This window comes from Ipomoea triloba, chromosome 7, assembly GCF_003576645.1.
Source record: "Ipomoea triloba cultivar NCNSP0323 chromosome 7, ASM357664v1".
NCBI lineage: Eukaryota > Viridiplantae > Streptophyta > Magnoliopsida > Solanales > Convolvulaceae > Ipomoea > Ipomoea triloba.
In genome coordinates this window covers 4,545,908-4,572,107 of record NC_044922.1, presented here as the reverse complement: position 1 = coordinate 4,572,107, position 26,200 = coordinate 4,545,908, and the positions used below count along the sequence as shown (strand labels likewise).

General features: G+C 35.0%; 4 protein-coding genes across 9 annotated transcripts in view; 1 reads left to right on the top strand and 3 right to left on the bottom strand.

Moving 5' to 3' along the window:
* Window positions 1-3,113, bottom strand: part of LOC116025534 (dolichol-phosphate mannose synthase subunit 3) — a 4,446-nt gene extending 1,333 nt beyond the window's left edge. Inside the window, exons 1-3 of the mRNA XM_031266779.1 lie at window positions 2,910-3,113; window positions 718-824; window positions 529-636 (exon numbers count right to left, since the gene is read on the bottom strand). Coding sequence (XP_031122639.1) covers window positions 529-636; window positions 718-819 — 210 coding nt within the window. The 5' untranslated portion in view covers window positions 820-824; window positions 2,910-3,113. The remainder of the gene's footprint in view (window positions 1-528; window positions 637-717; window positions 825-2,909) is intronic.
* An 812-nt stretch (window positions 3,114-3,925) lies between these two features.
* LOC116025871 (pentatricopeptide repeat-containing protein At1g76280) lies at window positions 3,926-11,999 on the bottom strand. 5 transcript variants are annotated; one of them, XM_031267244.1, is made up of 15 exons: window positions 11,859-11,998; window positions 11,069-11,291; window positions 10,664-10,724; window positions 9,967-9,991; window positions 9,610-9,777; window positions 9,012-9,119; window positions 8,658-8,840; window positions 7,649-8,173; window positions 7,277-7,372; window positions 6,922-7,095; window positions 6,368-6,595; window positions 5,904-6,047; window positions 5,617-5,805; window positions 5,131-5,250; window positions 3,926-4,653 (listed from the first exon to the last, which is right to left on the bottom strand). In XM_031267244.1, exons 6-15 carry the CDS (start codon window positions 9,111-9,113, stop codon window positions 4,189-4,191), a joined length of 2,226 nt encoding a protein of 741 aa, XP_031123104.1. In that variant the 5' UTR covers window positions 9,114-9,119; window positions 9,610-9,777; window positions 9,967-9,991; window positions 10,664-10,724; window positions 11,069-11,291; window positions 11,859-11,998; the 3' UTR covers window positions 3,926-4,188. The 5 variants fall into 5 exon arrangements, with proteins under 5 accessions (XP_031123104.1, XP_031123103.1, XP_031123102.1 ...); XM_031267243.1 differs by lacking the exon at window positions 9,967-9,991 and having other exon boundaries at window positions 11,069-11,300; window positions 11,859-11,999; XM_031267242.1 differs by lacking the exon at window positions 9,967-9,991 and having other exon boundaries at window positions 11,859-11,999.
* Window positions 12,000-14,486: 2,487 nt separating this feature from the next.
* Window positions 14,487-20,122, top strand: LOC116025344 (two-component response regulator ORR21). 2 transcript variants are annotated; one of them, XM_031266550.1, is made up of 7 exons: window positions 14,489-15,032; window positions 15,825-15,977; window positions 16,061-16,471; window positions 16,584-16,660; window positions 17,740-18,439; window positions 18,521-18,937; window positions 19,666-20,122. In XM_031266550.1, exons 1-6 carry the CDS (start codon window positions 14,894-14,896, stop codon window positions 18,931-18,933), a joined length of 1,893 nt encoding a protein of 630 aa, XP_031122410.1. In that variant the 5' UTR covers window positions 14,489-14,893; the 3' UTR covers window positions 18,934-18,937; window positions 19,666-20,122. The 2 variants fall into 2 exon arrangements, with proteins under 2 accessions (XP_031122409.1, XP_031122410.1); XM_031266549.1 differs by having other exon boundaries at window positions 14,487-15,032; window positions 17,740-18,937.
* A 2,072-nt stretch (window positions 20,123-22,194) lies between these two features.
* LOC116026161 (4-hydroxy-tetrahydrodipicolinate synthase, chloroplastic-like) lies at window positions 22,195-25,624 on the bottom strand. Its single transcript, XM_031267626.1, has 3 exons — window positions 25,452-25,624; window positions 24,985-25,068; window positions 22,195-23,296 (listed from the first exon to the last, which is right to left on the bottom strand). The coding sequence occupies exons 1-3, from the start codon at window positions 25,505-25,507 to the stop codon at window positions 22,369-22,371; spliced, it is 1,068 nt and encodes a 355-aa protein (XP_031123486.1). The 5' UTR covers window positions 25,508-25,624; the 3' UTR covers window positions 22,195-22,368.
* Window positions 25,625-26,200: the final 576 nt, after the last annotated feature.

Genomic DNA, 26,200 nt, shown 5'->3' with positions numbered 1-26,200 from the left:
GGGGGGGGGGGGGGGGGGGGGGGGGGGGGGGGGGGGGGGGGGGGGGGGGGGGGGGGGGGGGGGGGGGGGGGGGGGGGGGGGGGGGGGGGGGGGGGGGGGGGGGGGGGGGGGGGGGGGGGGGGGGGGGGGGGGGGGGGGGGGGGGGGGGATCAAAATTAGAATTCCGTCTTCAACTCACGTCTATACACAAGCACTTTGTTTTGCTCGTTTCATTGGCTATGGAACGTGTGCATAATCTTGACTAGCACTTCATTACATGACCATTTGGTAAATCTCTTTCAATCAACTTGTTGATATCATATACTCTATTAAATAACTTTCTACATGTATAGTGAAGATTAAACATTATGGGTTGTATTATGCATAACAATTTTTGTTTATTGGAGTAGATAATGGATTACTAACAATCCATAATCACAAGTTCATAACCAATAACCAATAACCAATAACCATAACTTCAGAAGATTTACCCAACGGGGCTTATATCAACTCGAATTTATTTATATTAATAAACCGACAATAGCAAACCTGCTGTAATAAGAGAGCTTCCCGAGGACATGTAGGAAATGTCATCAAACCAACACCAACCATCAATAGGCCATAGCAACCAAGAGACACGATTAGGTACAGAGGAACCTGTGTAGCAATTATCAAAGGTCAAACAGGGAAAACGTATTAACCCTATGCTAAAGTAATTACGTCAACTGAATAACTTACCAACCAGATATAGCTCTCTGGAAGAACTGAAGTTTGCAACAGAAAAATCCATACGGCTGATACAGCCGTTAGCAATGTCATGATCTTCAAAATTTGTTTCATTGCAACTGCCAAAAAAGAGTTTGGTCTATCATTTTCTTCTTAGATTCTAAGCAAGACAATATTACAATTTACAACAAAGGAATAGCTGCAAGACCAGCTCAAGTGGCCTGATTTTTATGCAAATAACTAGTAAGCATAAAGTTACAAGTATTTTCATTTTCAACTTTGTACATAAAAGAAAATCACAATAGCTCATAGCATTTATAACAGCTCGTATGCAAATTAGGTGGAAATAGAGATATGTAATATTTATAGCTATTATAATCTAAGATTGGGCCAGGATCACTCAATTGGGATATGATGCACATGGCCAAGCTACACTAAAAGACTGAATCCGATCAATTAGCCAGTCTAACCCATGCCTTATAAACCCATATGTTCTCTCTTATTTTTTCAATGTGGACTCTTAGCATTAGCATTTCGTAGCACCTTTATGACACATGAGATACTGCAAGACAACAAAAGCAGCTAGGGGAGTACATAGTTCAGTTCAAATTGGCTTTTGGCCAAACTGAAAGCTTAATTTAACCAATTAGTATGCACAAATTTAAACAGAAAATGAAACTGATCCTTTGGTTTGGCTCAACAAGTTTATCATATGGTTCAGATTGGCTTTCAATTTCCTAAATCCTAAGCATTATGAATTTGTTTAGAAAATTTGCTGCAAAATCCTTCCAGTAGTAGATAGAAAGCCAAATATTTGAGTGAAATAAACCAAATTGGTAAATTCACAGTTCATAATCCTCCACATAATAAGCATACAACAAAACATTGTTCCAAGCTAACAACCAACAAATTTCAAAAAAAACATACAAAAAGCCATAATCAAAAGATGAAGAAGATTATAGCCAACAATTAAATCCCAAAAAACACCAAGCTCCAAAAAACTGAGATGCAGCTAGCTTTTCAGACATTTCAATTGGTACAGTGTGTACACTACATCCAATTCTCCAGTAAAATCAATTCTACTCTTTTCCTTAGTATGTCCTCAATCACATTAAATTTGAACTTTCAGAATTATTTATTTCCATGTGTTTATGCAGATGGGGCAGTTGTGCAAAGGACAAGCGGAAAACAACTAAAAGGGCCTTGTATGAAAATATAGGTGGAAGTGAGTGGGCTATTACTTTACTAGGAAAAGAATATCGCTCTATTGTCATATATAAACAAAGAAAGTGCCCAATTCAGAAATGAAACTAGAGAGGAAGGCTTTTTCCAAATAGCAGAATCACAGACTTGGATGGAACAACCAAGGGATAATGGCAAACAACTTTCTTTCCTAAAACCAGGGTTCTTGATCAGGGTGGAGCCAGGAAAAAACTTGAGTTTGGTTGGAAGTTAAAAATTCAAAAACGTCCATGACAAAATATCAAACACCGTTAAAACGGTTCAAATACAAAATACATTATAAATTACAATACAATATTTATGATGAACTACAAGATAGTACTCCTCTATGCTCTCTCATATCATATTCTGAAATCACTGAAAATATTTAGCTCCCTCACATCTTTACTCACCCATATTTCTCAATTAAATAAATAAATAAATAAAACAGACTACTTTCTTCAACTGCACTAATTCCCTTAAGTCCATATCTAAAGCAAAAACAAGCAAATGTATCATCAAACAATGGTTAATTTTCATAGATAAATAACACAAGATTATCATACAAAAGGGAAGAAAAACCAAAGAAGACTTTGCTAAATTTATATTCTAGATTAGTAGATTTCTAGCATCAAAACAAAATTCTGTCACGCTGTGTTGCTGTCAATTGAGAAAGCAAATATGCGGCAAAGCAATATCCTTTAAATTCTTAGAGGGAGAATACCCTGAATTTGAACTCAGGGTCTTCAAGAATTAATTTTTAACCAGGAATTCAAACAGCCAAACCCAAATGAAAAAGAGAAATCTGCAGAGAGACGCAACAGAAAATTTACAAAAGCAAAAGAAACTGACAGAAAATACCAAGACACAACAAATTCAAATATTAAAAATAAATCTCACAGATTAATTTTGACAAATATTTCTTGCAATATTTAGGGATTTATGGAATTAAAAATTAGGGTTAATGATTCGATCATTTGAACCTGATGAGCTGTTGTTTCACGACTGACGACGGTCGACGGAGCTGCTGTCCTGCTGACTGAAATCCTCCGGCGGAGGCGCAAAGGCGGCAGCCGGTGGATGCGTGTAGTAGCAGCTTCACTGCTCGTTGAAGACTCAAGTTTGCGGCTGAGTGGCTCACCGGCTGTCGTCAACAAAGGCTGGGCGCCGGGCTTGTTTGCGTACAAGAATGCAGAAATTAATTAATTAATTAATTATAGGAAAATAACATTTTGACTCCCAATGGTTTTACTTTTGAAAATTTAGCCACTATTAATTGATTTTAATGTTAATTAGGTTGAACTTTTAGTCCCTATTGGTACATTTAAAGTACTTTCACATAATAACGGATACGGTTTATAGTGTTGCAAAGTGCACTTTATAATGTTACAAAGTACACTCTAAAGTGTGAGTTATTCATCAAAATGTCACTATTTTTTTCTCTGTGCTCCAAAATCATTATATATGTCTGGATAGACGATTGAAATTGAATATTAGTTTATCTTGAGAACGAGTTCTCATATAATCCTAAATATATATAGGAGCATACTCACTTGAAAACTTATTATGAGGAAAAAAATCTAACAATAGTCCATTTGAACAATTCTAAAGCAACATGAATGAAAAAATATGGTGATATTTTTTATCTCAAATTTTAAAGTGTCTCAATTATGTAGTTTAATGGTACGAAATGACTCTCTCAAATGAAAAATCACAAACTTGAGCCTCAGTGAGGGCGACTTTGTAACAGAGTCAAAATACGGTAGCAATCTAGTGTATTTTGAGTCGAAAGCCTTAACATTATGTTTGATCTACAAAATGCAAATAGAAATAATAAAAATAAAACTTATAAAGAATAAGGGATAAAAATTAAATAAACATTTTTATTTTAAAAAATAGTATTGTTAAAGAAATATCTAATTAATACAAGAAAAATAACAGAAGAAATAGGGGATTTTACGCCCCCCCCCCCCCCCCCCCCCCAAAGAAAAAAAAAGTATTTCCTCAAAATCCTATTTCATTCATTGCCTATCCTACAAGGCTACAAGCCAAACATGCTGCAAGTAAATCATATGGAATTTATACATTTTTCGTCATCAACAAACCAAAAGGTGAATGAAGATATGGATGGTATTTGATTCCATTTCCTATCTCTGAATCAAATGCCGCCTACTTCATTCATCTCCCAACTTCAAATCTAATCAGAAACTTGATCTAAGCACATTAAGTTGACGATGAAGCAGAAATATAGAAGAGAAGACTTCATGCCTGCCTTCTGGTCAGAGTAGTCGAGAAAAAGCGATCAGACTCAGAATTATCATCTGCCACTAGTATAGAACGGTCATAGTTCATCGATAGTCTCTTAGCCCACTGGCTCTTGTTAGATGTCCAAGATATTGGAAATCCAAGTATGGCACACCATCTTAAGATAAGTAATGCGACGGAATGGTCCTCCCTACCGTCTTCAATAAAGAGATTGGTTATCTTCGTCTCATCTTCTGTTTCCTCGTTCAGAATTAGGTGCTCATATTCAGCTTGTCGTTCGTCCAAAACGTTGTCATCTAGAGAAATCATCCTCATACTCAAAACCTGCAATGCCTCAATAGCAGTTTTATAAAATCTCCCGTCTACATATGCAAAGAATACATTTCGGCAAATTGATGAATTAGGCTGAACTCTATCCCGGTGCATCTGCTCAACAAAGAGCTCAATCACATCGATTCTTCCCTGAAAATCAGTACATAGATACATCAACTACCAAAGCAAGAAAGTCCAAGGGAAATTGAGGCTATGCAAGGGTACTGAAAAATTAAGGAATTCTTTAGCCAAACATATTTAGGTATTGAATCCAACCAATTAGCTAGTCTAACCCATGGCTTTATAAACCCATATATAATCTCTTATTTTTATTAATGTGGGACTCTTAACACTCTCCCTCAAGTGGACAATTGAGCCACCACTGATACCATGTTATAATCTAAGATTGGGCCAGGGTCATTCAATTGGGCTATAATGCACATGGGTCAAACCACACTAAAAAGATTGAATCCAACGAATTAGCTAATATAACCCATGACCTTATAAACCTATATATCCTCTCTTATTTTTATCAATGTGGGACTCTTAACAAGGTCATATGCAATTCAAATCTGGTAGAAATTTTCTAATTAATAAGGATCCTAACAGTTGAATACTATTAGTTACCTTCTCAGATGCCTTTTGAACAATTCTGTTATATAGCAATACATCAGGCTGGATCCCATCCAAAATTCCCTGGTTGAGTAACCTAAATGCCTTGTCAAAATCCTCTGATTCCACCAGAATCTGGCAAACACAGAAACAGGTAGAAGTTGTCAATACAAATACATACCATTACACATATGACTATGATGCAAGATAAGAGAAACAAAACAAGCATAAATTTTATTTGAAACACGAAAAAAAGCCTATGCGAAATGCAACTTTTCACAGTTTATAGTGTTTAATGAGCAAGTCCAACATAAAACGGTCTTTGGAATTTTCTTTCTGGCCAAAAACTCATAAGTGCAGCATAAATGGACCGAGGTTGCCACTTTAGATACAGAGAATATTATGTAGACTAAGATGCTAAATGAGTATCCCACTAGATGATAACTCAGGCATTGAAATTAGTAAGTATTTGGATTGGCAAAACAGACTACATGTAGTTACCTTAATAAGGCTTGTATAAGTAAATATTTGGGGAACGAAACCATCACGGATCATCCTGGAAACCAGGGTACAGGCAGATTTGAAATTGTCTATAATGGTGCAGCAATCAATCATGATCGTGTAAGTTGCAGCATCTGGTGAAGCTCCACATGATATCATACCTTTGAATATACTGATGGCCGCATTAGTCTGGAATTAAAGAGGAAGAGTGTCATTAGTTAGACAAAATATATAATTGAATACAAGTAACAAACTGTACCAGTCAGACTAGGTTTAGGAGTGCATACTTCTTTTGCCCTAACAAGCACGTGCAAAACTGTGTTATAGAGACTAGTTCCAAGAGAACTTTGATAGTGAGGGATTGGGTTCTCTGCAGCTTGTAAGAATTGAATCATCTCCTTTACTAAGCCCCTGGTCCCAAGTGCTTTCAACTGCAGAAAACAGATGTGAATTCTATTGCACCAAAAGAACAGAAACTGAAGTTCTCATAGTATCATCGAGTCATCAAATAATCCAACTAAAGTCATTAAGGGCAATAAATTGATAAACCCCATCATAATTAAAGAAACACAAACATTTAAGTATGCATCCGTTTCTGGTGGTTATACTTATTCTAACTTTCTAAGACATCATCTGCACTTCAGTCTGAAGGCTAAATTAGATTATGGTTTCTATTATAGAAATTAAAAGCATAAATAACAAATCAAAATCCATGTCTACTCGTTGCTTGAAGACAATTGTAATCACTCACCAAATTCATCATAGATAGCTGGCTGTGTTGAACGCCATTCTTCATCATATCCATGTCTATAGCACGTATTTGTTTGGCAGCATCATTTTGAAACATTAAATTTTCTTCCATGAAAGGTGAATTTACACTTCCAAACAATGAGAATAGTAACTCATATGTCCGGATATCTGGTTGAATGTTCAATTTTTTCATCTTAGTCAATGACTGGACTGCTCTTTCAGGTAGGTCCTGCAAAAACAATTACACACAAGCATTGGTGGAAAATGTCTCATACAAGTGCAAGTGTACACCTTAAGAAATAGAGGAAACACCAGCAAATTATTTTCCCTGCAATCTGTAGAAAAATTGGGAAGGTAACTGAGACATCAGAAATCACTGCTTAAGGAAAACTCTTCTCGGTGAACTGGCTTAAGAATTACTTGATAATGTGATTTTCTAGGAAATAATTTGAGCAACAGTTTAAGTATGTAGTATTAACTCAGTAGAACAGCATGTAGCCAAAAAATAAATGATTAATTAAACAAGTAAAAGAATGTTGAATTGTATCAACTCACCAGGGCATCACATGCTTCAAGGAAAGCATTAAAAGGATAAGGACCTTCAAAAGTAGATATTTGATCAAGGAAAGACTCAGCTAAATCCAGCTCTAAATTTCTACTGCAACTAACTGATAAACACACAAGAGTTGAATCATATGGCTTCATGTTCTTCTTCTCCATAATTTTTACCTGCACACAAACAATGATTAAGCAATCAAGTGAATATTTCTATTTAATATAGAACCAGACAAAGAAAGTGCTTAGTTGCAACTGATGCAGAGGGGGTTGTGTGTATCTTTAACCATTCCCTGATTCCTAAACTGAAAGAAACTGTAAAAGATGAACTCAGTAGTGGACAAGCATATCTTACCACTTCAATGGCATCATGGAAACCTCTTGCATTAAGAACCGCCATGGTGAAGGCATTATACGTTTGTCTTGATGGTTGCAACCCAAGACTTTGCATCTAACCAAAAGAGGTGAGTTGAGTTAGTGTAGTCCGTGTGACAGAATGACAACTACCTTTTAATAAACAAAATTATAGGCCTTTAACATTTAGAAGATGTGAACTCTGAAATTTTGCATATCAATCGTAATCACTATAATCGGCACACTTCATTTTCAGTCCTGAAATGCATGCCAATATTTTGAAGATTTTTGTATTACTTTTAGCACAAATTGTTAAGATATGAAGTTGGTAATTTAAAGAATGACTAAATGCAATTTAGCAAAGAATTAACACCTGATATAGTAATTGCTCTGCAAGAACATCATTTTGCATGACTGCACAAGCATGCATGACATCACTGAATGACCACTTCAACAACTTCATGGCAGCTATGGATTTTTGTTTTCTTACTGTACTTTTTGAAATGTCAAAGGCATTTTTCTTTATGTTGCCAATATTAAAGTAATGCTCACTGGTACTTGCATGCATGCCCATATCATTGTAGTACCTATTGGCAGAATGCATGAAACCTTCATTTTCCTTGGCACTTCTTAGAAGACTTGAATCACCCTTGCAAGGTGCCGGAATGTCCAATCGCAAATTTCGCATCTTTCCCTCAGCAGTTTTACTAAAAAGAAAACCCCCTTGGAAGACCATATCTACCATTTGTTGTAGAGTCAGGTAAGCAGATTCCATATCTCTTAACTTTGAAAAGGACCATATAAACTTTCGTAGAAAAATAATGCTGGGTTTATAGAGATTAGTACACTCCTTCCAAATCTCATGGACAGCAGGGAGGTTTTGCTGGAAAACTGCAAGCTGAAAATAGAATTTATAGAACTGTGAGTACCTACAACAATAGTAATAGGAGTGAGAAAAACAAACAAACAAACAATACATAAACTCCCAATGCCCACATTTCCTGAGTCTTAGCTAGGGTAACTATGCCCTATAGAACATAGCTGTTCAACACCATAGGTACTCTCAATTTCTTGTGATTTTTGTGCACAATATCCTGGACCCATATAAATTTATCATATTCTACTAACATAGGCATGTTAGGGTAGAAGGTGTAGAACAGTTATCCAAATAAGGAAAGTGCATCATCTCCAAAAGAGGAGAATGAAATAAGAAAAGATGAAGAGTAACTGCAAATCTAAAATAATCGCTAGTTGAGAAGTAGAAAAGAGACAGTATTAATTTAGAAGTATAGAAATCCTTAACAATAATGAAAACATATACCCCTTAATATTCATTTAGAAGTCTGGGTAATGTATATAAACCATTCACTCTCTTTACACACCTTGAGAAGCTGATAATATGTTATTTCATTCTTGCCCACCATCTGATGATCCATCAAATCCAAACATTGATTGACATAACTTATATTGTGCATTTGAACACAAGCCCCCAACAACTTGTTGTAGATAGGTAGAAAATAATGAACACTAGGGTTATCCCTCATAATATTCATCAAACGGAATGCCTGAAAATATACATCCAGGAAAAAGTATAAGCTTTAGGGGAAAAAAAAATTAAATGCCAAGATATGATTGAAATAATTGACTCCACAAGACAAGAGGTGCTATTCATTATAAGAAGTTGCAACAATTACTTGCATTAAATGAAAAGAGTATGAGACTACTAACATTGATACCTCATTCAAGTAACCACCCTTGCATAGTGCCTGGATAGCTAAATAATAGCATTCACGACTTATGTCAATTTCTTTTTCTTCCATTAGCTTCCACGTCTCCATAAGAAACTGCAAGCCAGAGAAGCATCTTCAACACAACAAAAACCAAATACAAATTATTGCATTTAGAATTAACTTTTGAATATGGTTTGGAGAACTGCCATGGAACAGCTTGTTTTACAACAATGTAATTAGGCTTGGAAAAGCATGGCACCAACAATTCAATGTATTTACATTTCTCCAAATACCAAAACTATGCATCTCAACTTGCATAGTTAGTAACACCTAGTGTCTGCATGTAGCATTTTAAGCATTTCATTTTACTCTTTTATGAAACAATACTCCACAAAGTCTATAACCTGTCAGCTTTGATAAATCTATAATCAACCAAGAGTTTTAAACTTTTCAATGTCAGGGTTTTCAACTAACCATGCAGTATAGTAAAAAGAAAATGGAAATTATAAAAACCTAATAAACTACAGGAAAAAGAAAAAGAAAAGAAAAGAAAAATTAAAAAAAAAATTATGAATTCTAGTTGTTAAGTCAAGTTCATGCTCACCAGTGGATCAGACAACTTTGTGCAATGTTGAAGAATACTAATAAAATCATTAGAACTCAAGGTGGGTCTTTCATGGCCAAGCTCTAACAGGAGGGTAGAAGCTCTGTCCCTTTCTCCTGAACAAAGTGCATCCACAATTTTCTCCTGAAATTGGTTCCTTGTGACACCCTAAACAACCAAAGATCCAATCTTACCACCTTAACATAATACTTCAGTTTAGTTTGATTAGAGTAACAAATAAGACAAGCATTTGTAGTATAAGTTCCCTTAAATAATACTCCATACTATTACAAGCCACAGATAAGCCCACTAATTAAATGATTTATAGTTTAAAGTGCATAGGTGTACATGCTTCACCTTTCCTATGAACAATCTTCTGTCCCTACACAATAAAGATCTTTACATTTAGTGTACTATACTACTATACACCTGTTAAAAACACAATTCATATTTATCACTGCAAATTGAAATTCCAAAGGCTTATTTGTGGAAAAAATCCAAAACTTGGTGTGTTGTGACAATTATAGCCAACACTTTCAAAGTTAATACTAATTTAGTACCAAAATTTAAAAGTTTGGTGCAATTCTAGCCAATTTTTAACCTAATGCAAAAAATGATTACTATGGCATAAATTGACTTGCATGTTTGCCATACATAAGAGAAAATGATTAATATTTGTTCTAAGTCGAGGATAAAATTGAAAATTTGCATAAAACTACATTAAGAATACTATAGCACAGTCTAGCAACAATCATAAATGATCATTATACATAAGATTAATTGATTCTTTTATGAAACTAGTATTCAATTGGGAAAACAAAAGGATTTTTTTTTTAAATGATCAATTCTTGTATGAAATTGTAAACCAATAAAAGTTGCATAGGATCTTATTTAAATCAAGTTGAAAAATTGGATAAAATGGTATTGGGTCTGGCCATAATTGTTTAGCCCACAAAAGTTTGTACCATTTTACCAATAAGCCAAATCCAAATCCCCCCTCCCCCAACCCAACAAATTCTGAAAATATGGAAAACTGGAATTAGAGAAAGCTAACCTTTTTAAATTCTTTAAAATTCAAAAATCTGCAAGCAACTGAACTTGATCGGGCAGCCCCTCTGTTGAAATAAAGAAGCTTTAGAATGTGCACTGATTTCTGCATACACGTGTATATGGGTGTGTGTATAGACACAAACTTTGGTATTGCATGCATGTACACATCTTATATTCATCTACAAAAAATATTTTCACGTGCTAAAAGTGGTACTTACATAAACTTATGCATCTCTTGCAGAATTGGTTGAAAGTAGAAAATACTAGGTTTCAAGTGAAAAAGCTATTGTAAAAGATTTAAGAAAATCAATTTTCATTCACATTATTTTCCCTTTTCCTATAGGTATTTTTATCAAAAACTTGAATGAAAGAAATTATGCCAAATTCGAAAAAGATTTCTAGGACATACCTTAAAAGCATATTCTTGGCTTCTCTTATTGCTCATACAAAGGCAACAATCCAAAATCAACCACAGATTTGCTCTTCACCACCGTTCTTCAGGCTGTAGAGCTTGTATTCAGCAGCGTGAGCCACCGCTGAAATCTGTTGTCCGGAGACAAGGAGCTCCGGTGAAGGCTAAGTTGATGCCGACGTTTTTATGCTCCGGCACTACTCTATCGATTCTGAGCTCTCTGTAAATTCTAATTTTTATTATTTATTGTTAGGGCGCAGTACTATTATATGAGAAAATTTTAAGAAGCATATAGTATTTTAAAAATGAAAATTTTATACTTGAACAAGTTATACTTTTCTGTTTATTTAAATTAGTAAAATTGATGAAAGTAATCAAGGGATGAAGGAACTATCCAATAGGTCCAGTGAGAACAATTTATAATACCCAACAGAAGCAAAATCCAGACGAATATAAACCAAACATTATGCAATCAAATCTTCAATTAGTTAAACACCAAAACTTGTAACATTGATGGAGACAAGTAAACACTGTAACTTTGCAATCCTATCTCGTAATTTGCAAAACAAATAACCTAGAATAGCAGAGATTTCTTTAAGAATAGAAATTGGTCAGTCTCAAAGAAGTAAAAATACGAACACCTGGAGTGCAAGTGTACTGAGTCATTGTTTAAGAAATTTCAACGAAACCTGGGGTTCAAAGCTATTATTAAACAACAAATTAGCATGCAAATTCAGCGAGAGATCAATGAGAACTGAGAATCATCGAAAATAGGTCATATGCTTACCTGTTTCCTCTATGCAGCTGGCGTTACCCTCGTCGGCGCTACACGATGCCTGTGCCTGAATCTTATGCTGCCAAGGATTGAGAAGGAAGAATCTAACATCTGCTGTGCTGTGGGTTATACTTTGGAGTTTGGAGAAGCTTGGCGCATTCTTATTGTTTGGATTTTTGGGATTTTTTTTTTTTTTTTTTTTTTGCCATGTAAATAAAGTGAAAAAAAAAATAATGGTTAAATAACTCTAAAATTTTATACAAAAAATAATTAAACCATAAAATTTAAAAATCACAATTGAACACAATGATTTTTAATTTTTTTAATTTGATATAATTGAATTGATTAGCTTGTTAAATTAATGTAATTAGGTAAACTGGCTAGTAAAATTTAAGGTGATAATGGGTAATTGAATATTTAAAAATAAAGAAAATATAATAATTGTTTGGCTTTTCTGGATGTGTTTTTTAATATTGTATGGAGTATTTTTTAAGGGCATCTTCAAATCTCAATAGGGAAATTTTACATGGTTTTCGTAGGTGAGAATGTATATGTGGAGGAAATAGATGGAAGAGAGAAAAGATGTAGCAGTGTTGCAAGAAGATATCGTTTTTTCAGAATGTGTGAGCTCCACTAAAACAAAAAGCAACTCCTTTCAAACGCGTTAGCTTCATTTTGCGCGCCCAGTCGGATGCGTGTACTATGCAGCCCGATGGGCACGTTTAATTGCAGTTTTGTTATTTTGTTTTTGATTTATTTTTTAGATTTTAGTTTTCTTTTTTTCTTCTTCTTCTTCTTTTTCCTTCCCCTTTTATCTTATCTTTCATAGTCACACATGACAAAACTCCTAAAAAACCTCACACTATTGAGGATGCTCTAATCTTAACCAACTATAGAGAATAAAAAATCATGATGACGTCTTTGTAAATAACTTGAACATTGTTAACACTATAAATTGCAACTAAGGAATCTCCAATGGTAGAGATTATTGTGTGTGTAGGGTGGGGGAGAGGGAGGGGGGGGGGGCAATTAAGGGGCGAGTATATTATTCTGCAGAGAAAAAGCAAACCTTTAACCATTGATGACCTTAATGGTGGTTGTGATCAGTCACTTTTTATCATTTGCTCATTTGAACCCCTATCTGTGTCTATGTATGTGTCATAGTTCAACTGAAAACATTGTTTGTTTGTTAAAAAATATTACAAAATAATATCAACTCTTTATATGGAATGATTTGAAAGAGATGACTAAAAACAAAGGAAAAAACATAAAGAAGAAGAAGAAGAGATAGATGCTCTAATATATTGAGATACAAGTATATACAACATTGAAATGGCCATAAACCAAGTATAAAAATGATCAAAAAACATGAGCTAGGTGCTTGAAGATGTTCCTATTTAATAATTAAAATCTTAACGCTTGTACTACTGTAATAAATTTAAACTATACAAAATATACTCGTGTAGTAATTTTCTTATGTATAGGCAAATCTAATATTCTCGTTAGAAGAGTGTAACAAACCTAGTAGAGACATTTTGTAGTTTGTGAAAATTTGCTAATATATTAGAGAGCGCCTAGAAATTATTGTTTAGATATTGTGCATTGTGTATTGACATTCTTTTATAGATCTTGTCACTTTGACTCATTGTAATGTACGGAGCAGTAATACTTGTTTCATTGTTTCACTTTGACTTGAACTTCTCCTTTTCATATTAGATTTTGAGATTCATATTTTGATAGGTTTTGCCAAAATAATTTGGCCAATTAATGCCAATAACAACAATTTTTGAAATATTTTAAAAGTTTACTCTCCTCTTACACATATAAGATCATTAAATATACAACTTTAAAAAGCACATGGACAATATTGTAACTCAATGTATTATAAAAATTGTCAATAAATCACATATGGAAAATTTTGTAGTTGTGTATCTTTTGGTTTTATCCACATACAAACGCGTGGTTATGTTGTCTATGTTCATCAAGCAATTGAAGTTATTTTTGAGCCAAGCATATTGTGTTCAAATGGCATGTAGTGACCACTTTCATATGGAAGGTCATGAGTTTGAGTCTCAGAGTTATATTCAAAAAAGTTATTTTTGATTGGAGGGAGTACGTATTATAATTTATTTAAAAGCATAAAAGCATGACCATTGGCTTTTTGTATTTTAATCATTAATTTTAGTATACTAATAACACCATAATAACTTTATAGTATTAAATCAAACTCTTTTTTAAGGTGATGACGATGCCAATCATTTTAACGGCAAACTTATGATGTGGCATGAATATCTTTATTTGTCACTTTATACTTTGTATATTTTAGATCAAATAATACAACTTGTAACCACGTTCATAATTAGATAATGCTACTTTAATGTTCCGTATTATTTTTTACCTTTTCTAAGTGAAGAACAAAACCTTGTCAGTAAACCCAACATGATAATAGATGAGTAGATCATGATAGTTTAATTGTCAGCAACTATTATTTAAAAATGTGCACTGATTAAACTTTTCATCCAGTGACTTTAATCGGTAAATGAGCACAATGATTACCCACTATGATTAATAGCCGGCAAACCACTTTTGTTTTTTTATTTTATCTTTTGCAATTATTTTCTTACGTAGTAGAACAGAATTGATCCTTTGTCTAATTAACTGTGCAGCACTGCTACTCGTCCGGTACAGTCCCACCGATTTTCCCCCTTTCTCCTTCATTTCCTCCGGCTTGAAGTCTCCACTTTTTTCGTTTTGGTCTTTGCTTTCTGTTACTCCCCTAATTGCTCAATCATTGGAACCCTAAAGTGGTCTCTCTCAAAATTCTTCATTCCCCCGCCTGCTTATTACGTTTTCAACCTCAATTTCCACATAGATCGCGCTCGCGCCTCGCTTCTGCTGGGTTTATGCAGGTTGAATTCATCAATGACATAGCAGCTTGCTGCTCGGTTGCAGCTCTGACAGAGGTACGGAGTTCCAAGTGCTCCTGGGCCTCATACGGAGTGTAATTGTGTGGTTTGATTTCTCGCGCGGTAGGGTTGTGATTTGTGATGGCTGCCGTATGTAAGGCGGAGGCTGCTGCGGTTGTGCCGGAGCAGTTCCCGGTTGGGCTCAGGGTGCTAGTAGTTGACGACGACCTTCTTTGCCTCAGAATTATAGAGCAAATGCTTCGCAAGTGCAAGTACAATGGTTTGTTTTTGTTTTTGCTTGGTATTATTTACTTATTTTTATTGCTTCCTTTTTGATCAACGTATCTTTTCCGTGAAATTGCGTCATTTAGTATATTTTGCTTGGTAATTTGAGATGTTTTTGAACTATTAGTTTGTAATTCCGCTAATCCGCTTTGAGATTTATTTATTTATTTATTGCCACACTTCATTGAGAGTGGTGTCTCCGTTGGCGGGATAAGAAATATCATCTTAATTTTTTTATTTTTTATTTTTTGGCTGTTTTCCATGGTGATAAGCATATGTTTAGTCCTTTTCTTTATATTTTTTTTTGAGAATTTTCCTTGATTTGTAAACACAATTCTGAAGTTTTTCAAGTACTTGAGTTGATATATTTTGGAGCAAATTCCAATTCTAGTACTAGACTATTGTGGCATTGACACATTTAACCCTACTCTTTAAAATTTGCCTCTTGACATCCTCACTTTTACAGTTAGTCTTCTGGTTAAATTTATGTTATTTTACAATTTAGTAAAGAGTGCTAACACGTAATTCGTTCAAGTAAAGGGGTTTATGAAAGAGGAAGATAAATTACATGTTGGGACAGGAGACTTGAATGTGCCAATGCTCTATTAGTGACTTGAATGCTTTATGTCCACCTATAAAGCATCAGGCTGATCATTTAGTTTGATTATATCATTTGTGGATCTGTTATACAAGTCTTTGCAATTGCTATAAATCCTCTTTGCTCTAGCAAATTAAATTGTTAAAATTCCATTCTTACTACTTTTGGTTTCTTTTTAACTGATTGCAGTAACCATTTGTTCCCAAGCAACTGCAGCATTAAACTTATTACGGGAAAGGAGAGGCTGTTTTGACATTGTGATAAGTGATGTCCATATGCCTGATATGGATGGATTCAAACTTCTTGAGCATGTTGGGCTGGAAATGGACCTTCCTGTTATAAGTGAGTGATAATTCTCTGCCTGAAATGCGTGAAATATTTCTTTGAACTGATACATACCTGTTTAATACTTTAATGTTTTGCAGTGATGTCAGCAGATGGAAGAACTAACCTTGTCATGAGGGGAATTCGACATGGGGCTTGTGATTATCTGATTAAGCCTATACGTGATGAGGAGTTGAAGAATATCTGGCAGCATGTTGTTAGGAAGAAGTGTAATCTAAGTAAAGAAAATGACCATTCTGGCAGCTTTGAAGATAATGATCAGCCTAAACAGGGAGGTGATGATGCTGAGCATGCTTCTTCTGTTATTGAAGGAGCTGATGGAGTCTTGAAAACGGTGAAAAAGAAAAGAGATTTTAAAGATGATGATGACGATGATGATGATGATGAAATAGAAAATGATGACCCAGCTAATGCAAAGAAACCACGTGTGGTTTGGTCAGTGGAACTTCATCAACAGTTTGTTAGTGCTGTTAACCAACTTGGGATTGACAGTATGAACTTCTGCAACTTTGTCTTCTATGAATTTTATTTACAAAATATATCCTTACCATAGGATTTCCAATTTTAATATTTCTAACTTTTATTTGTTGTATTTCTTTACAGAGGCTGTACCTAAGAGAATCCTAGAATTAATGAATGTTCCTGGTTTAACAAGAGAAAATGTTGCTAGCCACTTGCAGGTGCAATGTCTTATAGAAATTGTATAAATGCGTTACTTTTCATGTTAATATGTTCACTTTTACCTCGCCCATATACATAAAGGTACAATGGGAGAATCACAAGCACTTCAAATATATCTTCCACGAAAAGAGTACACCAACATTAACTCACGCTCTATCATTATAAAAAAAACAGAGATAGCCCTTATGCTTTGAGTGATATGCTATTTGACCAATTGACCCCAATAAGGGATGGATTTATGGAAGGGGTAGGACAGTGGAGGGGGGGGGGGGACATATGTGTGTATAACACAGAAGCTGTGTTTGTTATTCTGTTGTTAGTATATGGGCGAAATGCATACATCTTAATCACTAATTTTTCCCTGAATGATTATTATTAATTAATTAATTATTATTATTATTATTATTATTATTATTATTTGGGGATCTATATATATGGTCCCTGGATTTACTACATCACTTTCTAAGAGACTAGATGACTAATGCCAGGGGGTTCTAAATAACTGAGGAGTTGTCCTACTGTTATAAGATGCAACATGGTTCAATACAGTTCTTTTACCTTTCAAAAAAGCATAACCATCTTACCATCATCATTTATTTGTTTCTTTTTCCTTCTTTGTGTGGTCAGTAGAAGGATGGTTTAATATAGTAAGGTTTAGAGGCTAAAGTTAAAGGAAATATGGCTACACTGGTGTTTTTCTGCAGTATATCACCTTTTAATGTGTTTGGAAGTACTCCATATATTGTTAATTTGCACCTACTAGAACCATGGTATTTGTAAAAGATTCTGATGATTATTAAATTGTGTCTAGTATTTAGAGAAAATCCGTATGTTTGGGGAGAAGGTACATAGTGATATGGTGATACCCTGGATATATCTCTAGAGTGTTGTGTTTCCTCTATCTCAACAAATTCAACTAGTGCTTAAATATGCAATTTAGTTATCTTTTTACAACTAAATAATGACGTCCTAGGATTTGGACAAACACCAGTTTTTTTGTAAACAAAGTTCATAGTTGTCTTATAGCCACAGTGCACACTCATTTCTATTTGGTAACTCTTTGATTCCCAACATGCAGAAATTTAGGCTTTATTTGAAACGGCTGAGTGGAGTTGCTCAACAACAGGGTGGCCTTCCTAATTCCTTTTGTGGACCAATTGAACCAAATCCAAAGCTGGGTTCTTTGGGGAGATATGAAATTCAAGCACTAGCAGCCTCCTGCCAAATTGCTCCACAAACTTTGGCAGCTATTCATGCTGAGCTTTTAGGGCGACCTACAAGTGGTCTAGTTTTGCCAACAATTGACCATCCAGCTCTGCTACAAGCATCTCTGCCAGCCACAAAATACATTCTTGATGATCAAGCTGTGGCTTATGGTCAGCCTCTGATGAAGTGCCCACCAAACATTTCCAAACAATTTACTCAACATTTGTCAGCAGAGGATATTCCTTCAGGTGTCGTAGCTTGGCCCCCCAAAAATGTTTGTGTGGTTCCCAGCATCAATCTTAGTGGTCTAGGTGCTCAAAATGGTAATATGTTAACCACAATGATGCAACACCATCAACAACAGCAAAAACAGCAACAAATGGAGCAACATCAGAAGTTATCTACTATTCCAGAGTCCTGCCGTCCGGTTAATGTGCGGCCTTCATGCCTAGTGGTTCCATCTCAGTCTTCAGCCAATTTTCAAGTCACAAATAGTCCTGCTTCAATCAGCCAGACCAGCAGTTTTAGCAAAAGTAATGTAATGGATTCTAGAATTCTTTCTCCACAATCAGGTAATTCTTCTTCAGGTGCTGGGGAAGTAGCAAATTGGAAACAGAAACTCCCATGTAGGTCTAATATGCTTTGCGCTACAGGTTCTCTCTCTCCATCTCTCTCATCATGCTCTACGAATGCTGACAACAGTGCTAGCTGGCAAGTTCAGAACTCAGCATGTATCATTGGTGCTTCTAGACATGCGGCAGGTGTTGTGCCTAACATTACTAGCATCCCTGTTCCGGACAATCACAAATCAAATCAATTGCTTGACCAGGGACCGATTAGGAATCTTGGGTTTGCCAGTAGGGGATCATCCATTCCTAGTCGCTTTGCTATTGATGAATCTGAATCACCACCAATAAGTAACATATATCATTCAAGAATCTATAAGGAAACCAATACATGCAAAGTGAAGCAGGAGCCAGATGTGAATATTGCTGACAATGCTAAAGTTAGTGTCCAAACGCTGCAAAGAATTCCTCCAAATGACTTCATGAGTGTTTTTCAGTGATTAGGTGAGCTTGAACTTATTACAACTTCTGCATTGTTTCATAGCAAGATTTTGGTGCCAGAGCCATCCTATTACGAAATGTGAGGCACTGAGATGGACTATTTTCCATATCATAAATTTTTTGTTAGTGTCTCTTGTGAAGTAATTACATATTTTTTGGGTGGGTACTGAAGTTTGGGTTGAACTATGATATTGATGTTTCAAAATGTTCAAAAATTAATTTTTTTGATATGGTTTTAACTGTTTTTTTTTTTTTTTTTTTTTTTTTTTTTTTTTTTCCTGAACACAATTTCAAAAGGGCAACGAGTGCTGGATAAGGGTATTGTGGTTACAACTTGGTGTCAAAACTTATGGTGCCAACAAGAAAAATGACCATATTATATTGTAAATTGTGACAAAAATATCCTCAAGTTCAGTGTTGGATGCCTGATTTTTGCTGGGAAATTGCATGATTATGGTTTTAAACCATTTCAAAAGAGGGTACTGTCTTTTTAAGTTACTGTCATTGATGGGGTGAAGATTGATGTGTTATCAATCCCTAGTACATGGCACCCCAAGTAGTCTATCTTAAAATTTTGGTTTATTTTACTGAACATTACACACTCCTCTCATGTGCTTGCAACAATGAATAGGTGATTTAGTGCTTAGATATTATTTGAAAGTGTTTAGCCAAGAAAGACCCTCGGTGTTCTATTAAATATTCTTGGTTAACGTTCCAAATACTCTCTGCAGGGTTATCCTTTCTGCTGTAAGGTGTCCAATGTTGCTTTGAAATTATAATGTTCAATGCTAGGGAAGGTCCCGAAGGATTAGGAAAGCACTTGCTCGTGATTTTCTTGTGGTAATAGAATCCATTTTACGATCATCAACTGCAGAATAAGGGTAAGTAATAGTTTTGGCCTTGGTGTATTTAGTGAACTGATATTTAGGAAGAAGATCAATGGCATAATAGTGTCCATTGGGTGCAAGTTTCTGGGTAGGTTCTACAAATATTAGGGCAAGTATTTAATATTTTGCCTGCCTTAGTAATATTTAGGGAATAAGTCAAAGATTATGTAAGAATATTCACATGACTGCCCCTTTTGCTTTTGTAATTGTGTAGTGGGCTCATTCATTACTTGTGCCCAATCCAAATAGTGTAATTTTTGGAGTTATGTTATTTTTCGAAATATATTTGTGTATAGGTACATTGTTGTCTATTCTGTCACTGTTAGCTTCCCTTGCATGCTAGGAGGTTGGTAAAAAAGGACTCTCCCTACCCATAACCTAAAAGATAAAAATTTGAAACAAGCCCATTAGATATGAAGAAGAGTATAACTTTTGGCGCAAATTATGCTGTGGACCCAGGTCCAAAACTACGTCGTTTTGTCTTTTTGTCCAAAAAATGTGTGAATGTAGAGATTTTAAAGTGTGAATGTAGAGTATAGAAATCGTGAATGTAGACTTATGATTGTGTGAATGTAGAGTTGCTGCCCCGAAATGTGTGAATGTGGAGGTTTCAAATTGTGAATATGGAGTATAGAAATCGTGAATGTAGAGTTATGCATGTGTGAATCTGTAATAGAGTTAAGAAGTTCTAGCAACTTGTAGCCCTGTAATGTGTGAATGTGGAGTTCTCAAGTTGTGAATATGGAGTATAGGACCTGTGAATATAGAGTTTTGAATGTGTGAATGCATAACAGTGGTAATATAGTTACTAAACATATAATCATGTAATGTGTGAATGTGGAGTTTACAAATTGTGAATGTGGAGTTTACAAATTGTGAATGTATAGTATAGTGTATGTGAATGTAGAGTTTGTGTTCCACATTTCAGGCCAATATGTTTAGGGGGAAAAAAAAAAAAAAAAAAACGGCGTCGTTTTTGGACCCAGGTCCACCTTGCAAGGTGGACCTGGGTCTACGGCATAACTACTGAACTTTTGGTGGCAATTTATATCATGGACCAAGGTCCAAAATCCAAATGAACTTAGATCGAAACGACGAGGTACGGAATTTATATTTGTAAGGTACATAATTTTATAACACAAGATACATACACGTTATATATTTACTTATTTTTTTAAATTTGATTTATGTACATAATTTGTGTTCATAGATATAGAATTTTACAATATAAGACATAATTACTAATTTGTATAAGATACAGAATTCATACTACAGGATTTCATAATAGAAAAACTTACAGACACATACACATGCATCAGGGTCCATTGTGCACTGAATCCAGACCCATGTATAAGGATTGACTTTTGGTCCCGATTATTGTACATCAAATTGGGTCTATAACTATCAATTTTTTCACATTTAGTGTATGGTTATCAAATTATTGTCATATTTGATATTTTTTGAACAATTTCGCTTGATTTCCATCAACGTTAATCCCAAATCCCAATACAATTATATTCAACTGTGTGGTTTATATACTACTCAAATTCAAATAACAAACATAATTGTCATTTAGGAGATTCTGATTTAAGGTTGGTCATAAAAAAAAATAAAAAATAATAGGATCAAATGTTACAAGAATTTGATATGCATGCATCAAAGTAATAAAAAAAATGATAGTCAAAAGTGTAAATGTGGAAAAGTACAATAGTTGGTGGATCAAAAGCAGAATGAGCCTTATCAAAGAATATATTAAGTTTGAACTTATAAAGTTGGAGACAAATTATGATGTGAGTGCAGCGTGGATTATAAAAAAAAATACATTTTTAACGTACTTTTTAGTATATTATTTGTATATATATTATACAAAATAATGTACATCTTTTAATACTCAAATAATATACTTTCTTTGAATATAATGTATATTTTTAATATATTAAAAGTACATTATTTTGTACTGTATATATATTACTCCGTATTTGATAGTATACAATACTTTCAATATTCAAATAATGTACTTTTTATTTATGGTCTACACAATAATGCTCATAAGTTGGAAGAGCTAGTTCAGTTGGATTAGTTGTGTGTATAGAATAGCGATCAAATGAGAATAAGCAAGTGTGAGAAAACTAAGAATTCATATTTTAAAGTAGAATGAACAACATTATAAAGTACGAGAGAGTATAATGCACCATATATATCATTAAATGTATTTTTAGAGTCACAAATATTAAATGCACATCAAATATCATTAAATGTACTTTATAATTTCCATATGAAAGACTAACATTAATTAAGATTAATTTTTAGTTCTCTTGTGTACAAGTTTTCTCTGGAGCATTCCATATATAGCACATCATAAAACCATTAAAATGTTCTACCAATTAAGTCTTAATTGCATTTAACTCGAATGTGGTCAATATTTTTTTTTCTCTCGGCTCAAGAACAAAACATATACGACAGTAAAACATCAAACACATTTCACTAGTGGAGTTCAACAAAACTTAACAGATAAACTTCCAGTAGTTCTAACCACTATGCAGAAAGCTAATAACGTCCAACCAAAATGAAATCATCATCATCCAGAGCTTCAACATCGTTCTCTCCTACAAAGTGTTCGCGCCCAATATCATTCACAATCTTCACAAACTCCTCGCGTTTTTTCTTGGGAAGCGGAACATACGGCAGGCGGAATACGGGGCGAGCAACCCCGAGCTGTGCCATAGCTGTGTTCAAGCCGATGGGGTTCGGTTCTTCGAAAAGCCATTGAATTAGGGCCACGAGCTTGGCGTTCAAAGTAGGGTTCTTCCCTCCGAACATAAGTTCTCGCATCAGACCTGGAACCAAGTTGCTCGTAACGGAAACCACACCTGTTGCGCCGTGATCCCACCTAGAGTCGTGGCATTGATCATCGTTTCCGCTCCAAACGACAATGCCTTTACTCGTGTACTGCTCCACTCGGTCATTTCCTACGCATTCTTTGACACCGGCCAGGTTAGGGCTCGTGGCCACGGCCTCAATCACGGCAGGTGGGATATCTTGGCCGGTTCGTGATGGCACGTTATAGATAATTGTGGGTCCCATCGGGAGCACGCTGTTGAAGTGAGAAACCATGCCCTCTAAGGAAGTCTTGCCGTAGTAGGGATTGATGTGAAGAGCTGCGTGCATTCCGACAGCAAAGCCCTGCTCGGTAGCGTGTATTGCTTCCCTCGTCGAGTTGCTTCCCGTGTTCCCGATAACCTTGATGGACCCACCAAAACAGTTAACGGTGTGGCCAATGAGCATGATATGTTCATCCCAGCTCATTAATTGACCTTCACCGGTCGTGCCACCAACGATTACGCCTTCAACACCATTTTCAATCTGCATGTTTACTATCGCATCATATGCCTCGAGATCAAATCTGCCATCCGGTAGATACGGAGTTTTTATTGCAGTAATCAATCTAAGTGCTTTTATATCCTCAGCATATGTCCTACATAAAAAAGCGAGGCAAATCAGTAAAGAAACAAGATATCCTTTTCAGTTCTTTCTTCCAAGTCACCTAATTCACGAAAGATAACATTTACTTCTAGTTTAAAAAGACCCATTTTAAAGTGATTTTTCAAGGAATGAAGATTTATGCAGAATATATCGAGGCAATAGGACTATAGGAGCCAACCTTTACGCTCACGCTCGCACTCACACTCCATATATGATAATTGATAACTAAAGAGACTAAGAGCAGCACGAGCAGTTGAGCACTATGAAACATAAGTACGGTCTACTTGAGGCAACCACAAGAAGTAAAAAAGAAATGCTGTGATATGTGAATTTAAATTCTAGTTTCAAGAACTTGCAGTATTCCATATGTTTATAATTGCAGGAAAATGTGGCAGTTGCTAAAAAATATTGGGTTTCTTTAATTGGGGACAAAATACTTAGTTTATTTAGGTTTTTCTCTATTTTTCATGTCTTTCACAAAGCATCCATCCGAAATATTTTCATCAGCAATTATCCCTTTTATCGTAAGTCGTTCTCCACCCTTAACAATCCATGGTAGGTGTTATGTCAGTGTCCCCTCCCCCGAGATACAAAATAGGGAGACTTAAGGAGAAGAAACAACAAAAAAGCTTCTTTAATTCATATCTTGTGCACAAGAACTTGACCCATGCATCACTGTTTCCTTAGCATCCCTACTATAAAATCCGCAGAAGTTTAAAAAAACAAGTGGAATTTGTATGCATCAGCATAATAATTCATAGAAGTTAGTGACGAAAATTTAAAGCAGGTGACACTCTGGTTAAAGCAATTAGTCAGTGTAATATCTTATCATGTTATCTCCACTGAATAGATTCCAGAACCCTCGCAGGGATGAAAAGTTAGCACAAAGGTATTAGAGAAAAGAAAAAAAAAACCTTAACAATTGAAAAATGATTCTGTTGACAGTTCACATGTGATTGACCATACATACTTAATAATCTATTGCCAAGAATGACATTAGAAAAATCATTCCGAACTGCATCAACTTATAAGAAGCAGAATCCCATAAATAAATAATACATTTCGAAGCAAGAAAAATAAATTGTTTGAATTAACAACACAAATGTAGAACACGAAAGTCAAACTCTAGGATTCACTACACCCCGCAAGTTGCCGATTGAAACCTAAATAGCAGCAACTCCCAGAGAAAAAAAGTAACAATCAAGAAGAAAATCTTAGAGGAAGACAATTTTTAAAAAAAATCTCTTTAGTTCTTTTTTATTTTTTCTGGTAAAAAAAAATAATACAGTAATAAAGAACTGAGTTGACAGAGCAGAAAAGAAAGATTAAAAAATCACAATTTTCTCTTTTAAAGACAAGAACTATTACTGAAATTCTGAACTGCATCAACTTATAAGGAGCAGAATCCCATAAATAAAGAATATATTTCGAATCAAGAAAAATAAATTGCTTTTAACAACACAGGTGCAGAAAATAACATTCAAGAACAATAATAAAGAAGAATAGCTTAAAGGAAGACAACTTTTTTTTTAATCTCTTTAGTTCTTTTTCTTTTTCTGGTAAAATAATAATAATAATAATAATAATAAAGAACTGAATTGACAGAGCAGAAAAGAAAGATTTAAAAAATCACATTTTTTTTCTCTTTTAAAGACAAGAACTATTACAGAAATTCTTTACCTATTTTTAACCTCATTACTCCTCATAGGGAGATGAAAATTGGGAATTACTGCAGCTCTGGGAGACCTCCATCTTGCAGTTGTCCTGGGCAGACACAACACAAATAATCAATACTAAGCGCGACAAAAGAACAAACACAACATATGCTTAGCAAAGTAAGGTCACAATCAAATCCATAATACTCCGAAACAAAATTTAATATAAACAAATAGGTGCTCAGTCACATCCATACACCAACAAAGAAAACGAATTCCTCCTACAAACACATGTAAACAAAAACAGACATCGCACTACTTTAATTCCAGCAGAATTTCAATTAACGGCCAAAAGAACAGAGCTTTAAAGTTTCCACCCAATTTCAGTTCAAGAAACACAGAAGGGCAAGAATAATCTCATTGTTTAGAGCAAAGGGGAAATGAAATGAGTAAATTGAATTAAAAATGAAGAATCGTAGGGCGTGGGAGTACCTGATGAGCGAGGTTTGGTCGCAGGCCTTACCGGAGAAGCAAAGATTGGCGGCCATTCTTGAAGTGAGAGTTCAAAAGGAGGAGAAGAGTGCGTGATAGTGAAGGTGGCGGGCGAAAGAGAAAAGAGAAAGTAAGGAAGAAAGGGGTTTAGGAAGGGAAGGGTGATCCACTGATCCGTGGACCGTGGGACGTGGGTTATCTTTTGGTCAATAGATTTGTAGACGCTGTCAATTCATAGGCACCAAAATATTGAAAACTCAACCAAGCCCTCTTCCGAGTAACGACTATGAACTTTTCAGTAAATCTAAATCAATTGTTAAAAAATAGGACTGTAGTTTAAAAATATTAATAAGAAATTAGGTGTAAATTGACTAATAAACGTAATCTGAAAGTGCAATTAAGACACTGAACCAAAAAAAAGTGTAATTAGGCAACTAAACATTCTAAATGTATGCAATTTTACTAGATAACATGTTACCATCAATTTCATCAGGTTACCTGCTTAGGTGGACGTTGAGTTGGCATTTTAAAATAATTTTTAATACTAAATTTTAAAAATATAAAATAAAAATAAAATAAAAAGCCCCTCCCCCCCTCCTCCTTCGTCTCCAATCGGAGACGAAGAGCCTCTCTTCATCTCCGACGAAGGGGTGGCCGGCCCCGGCTGGCTGGCGGTGTGTGTGTGGGTTTTTTTTTTTTTTTTTTTTTGTTTTTTAAATTTTTTTTATTTTTTTTTTTAATTATTATTT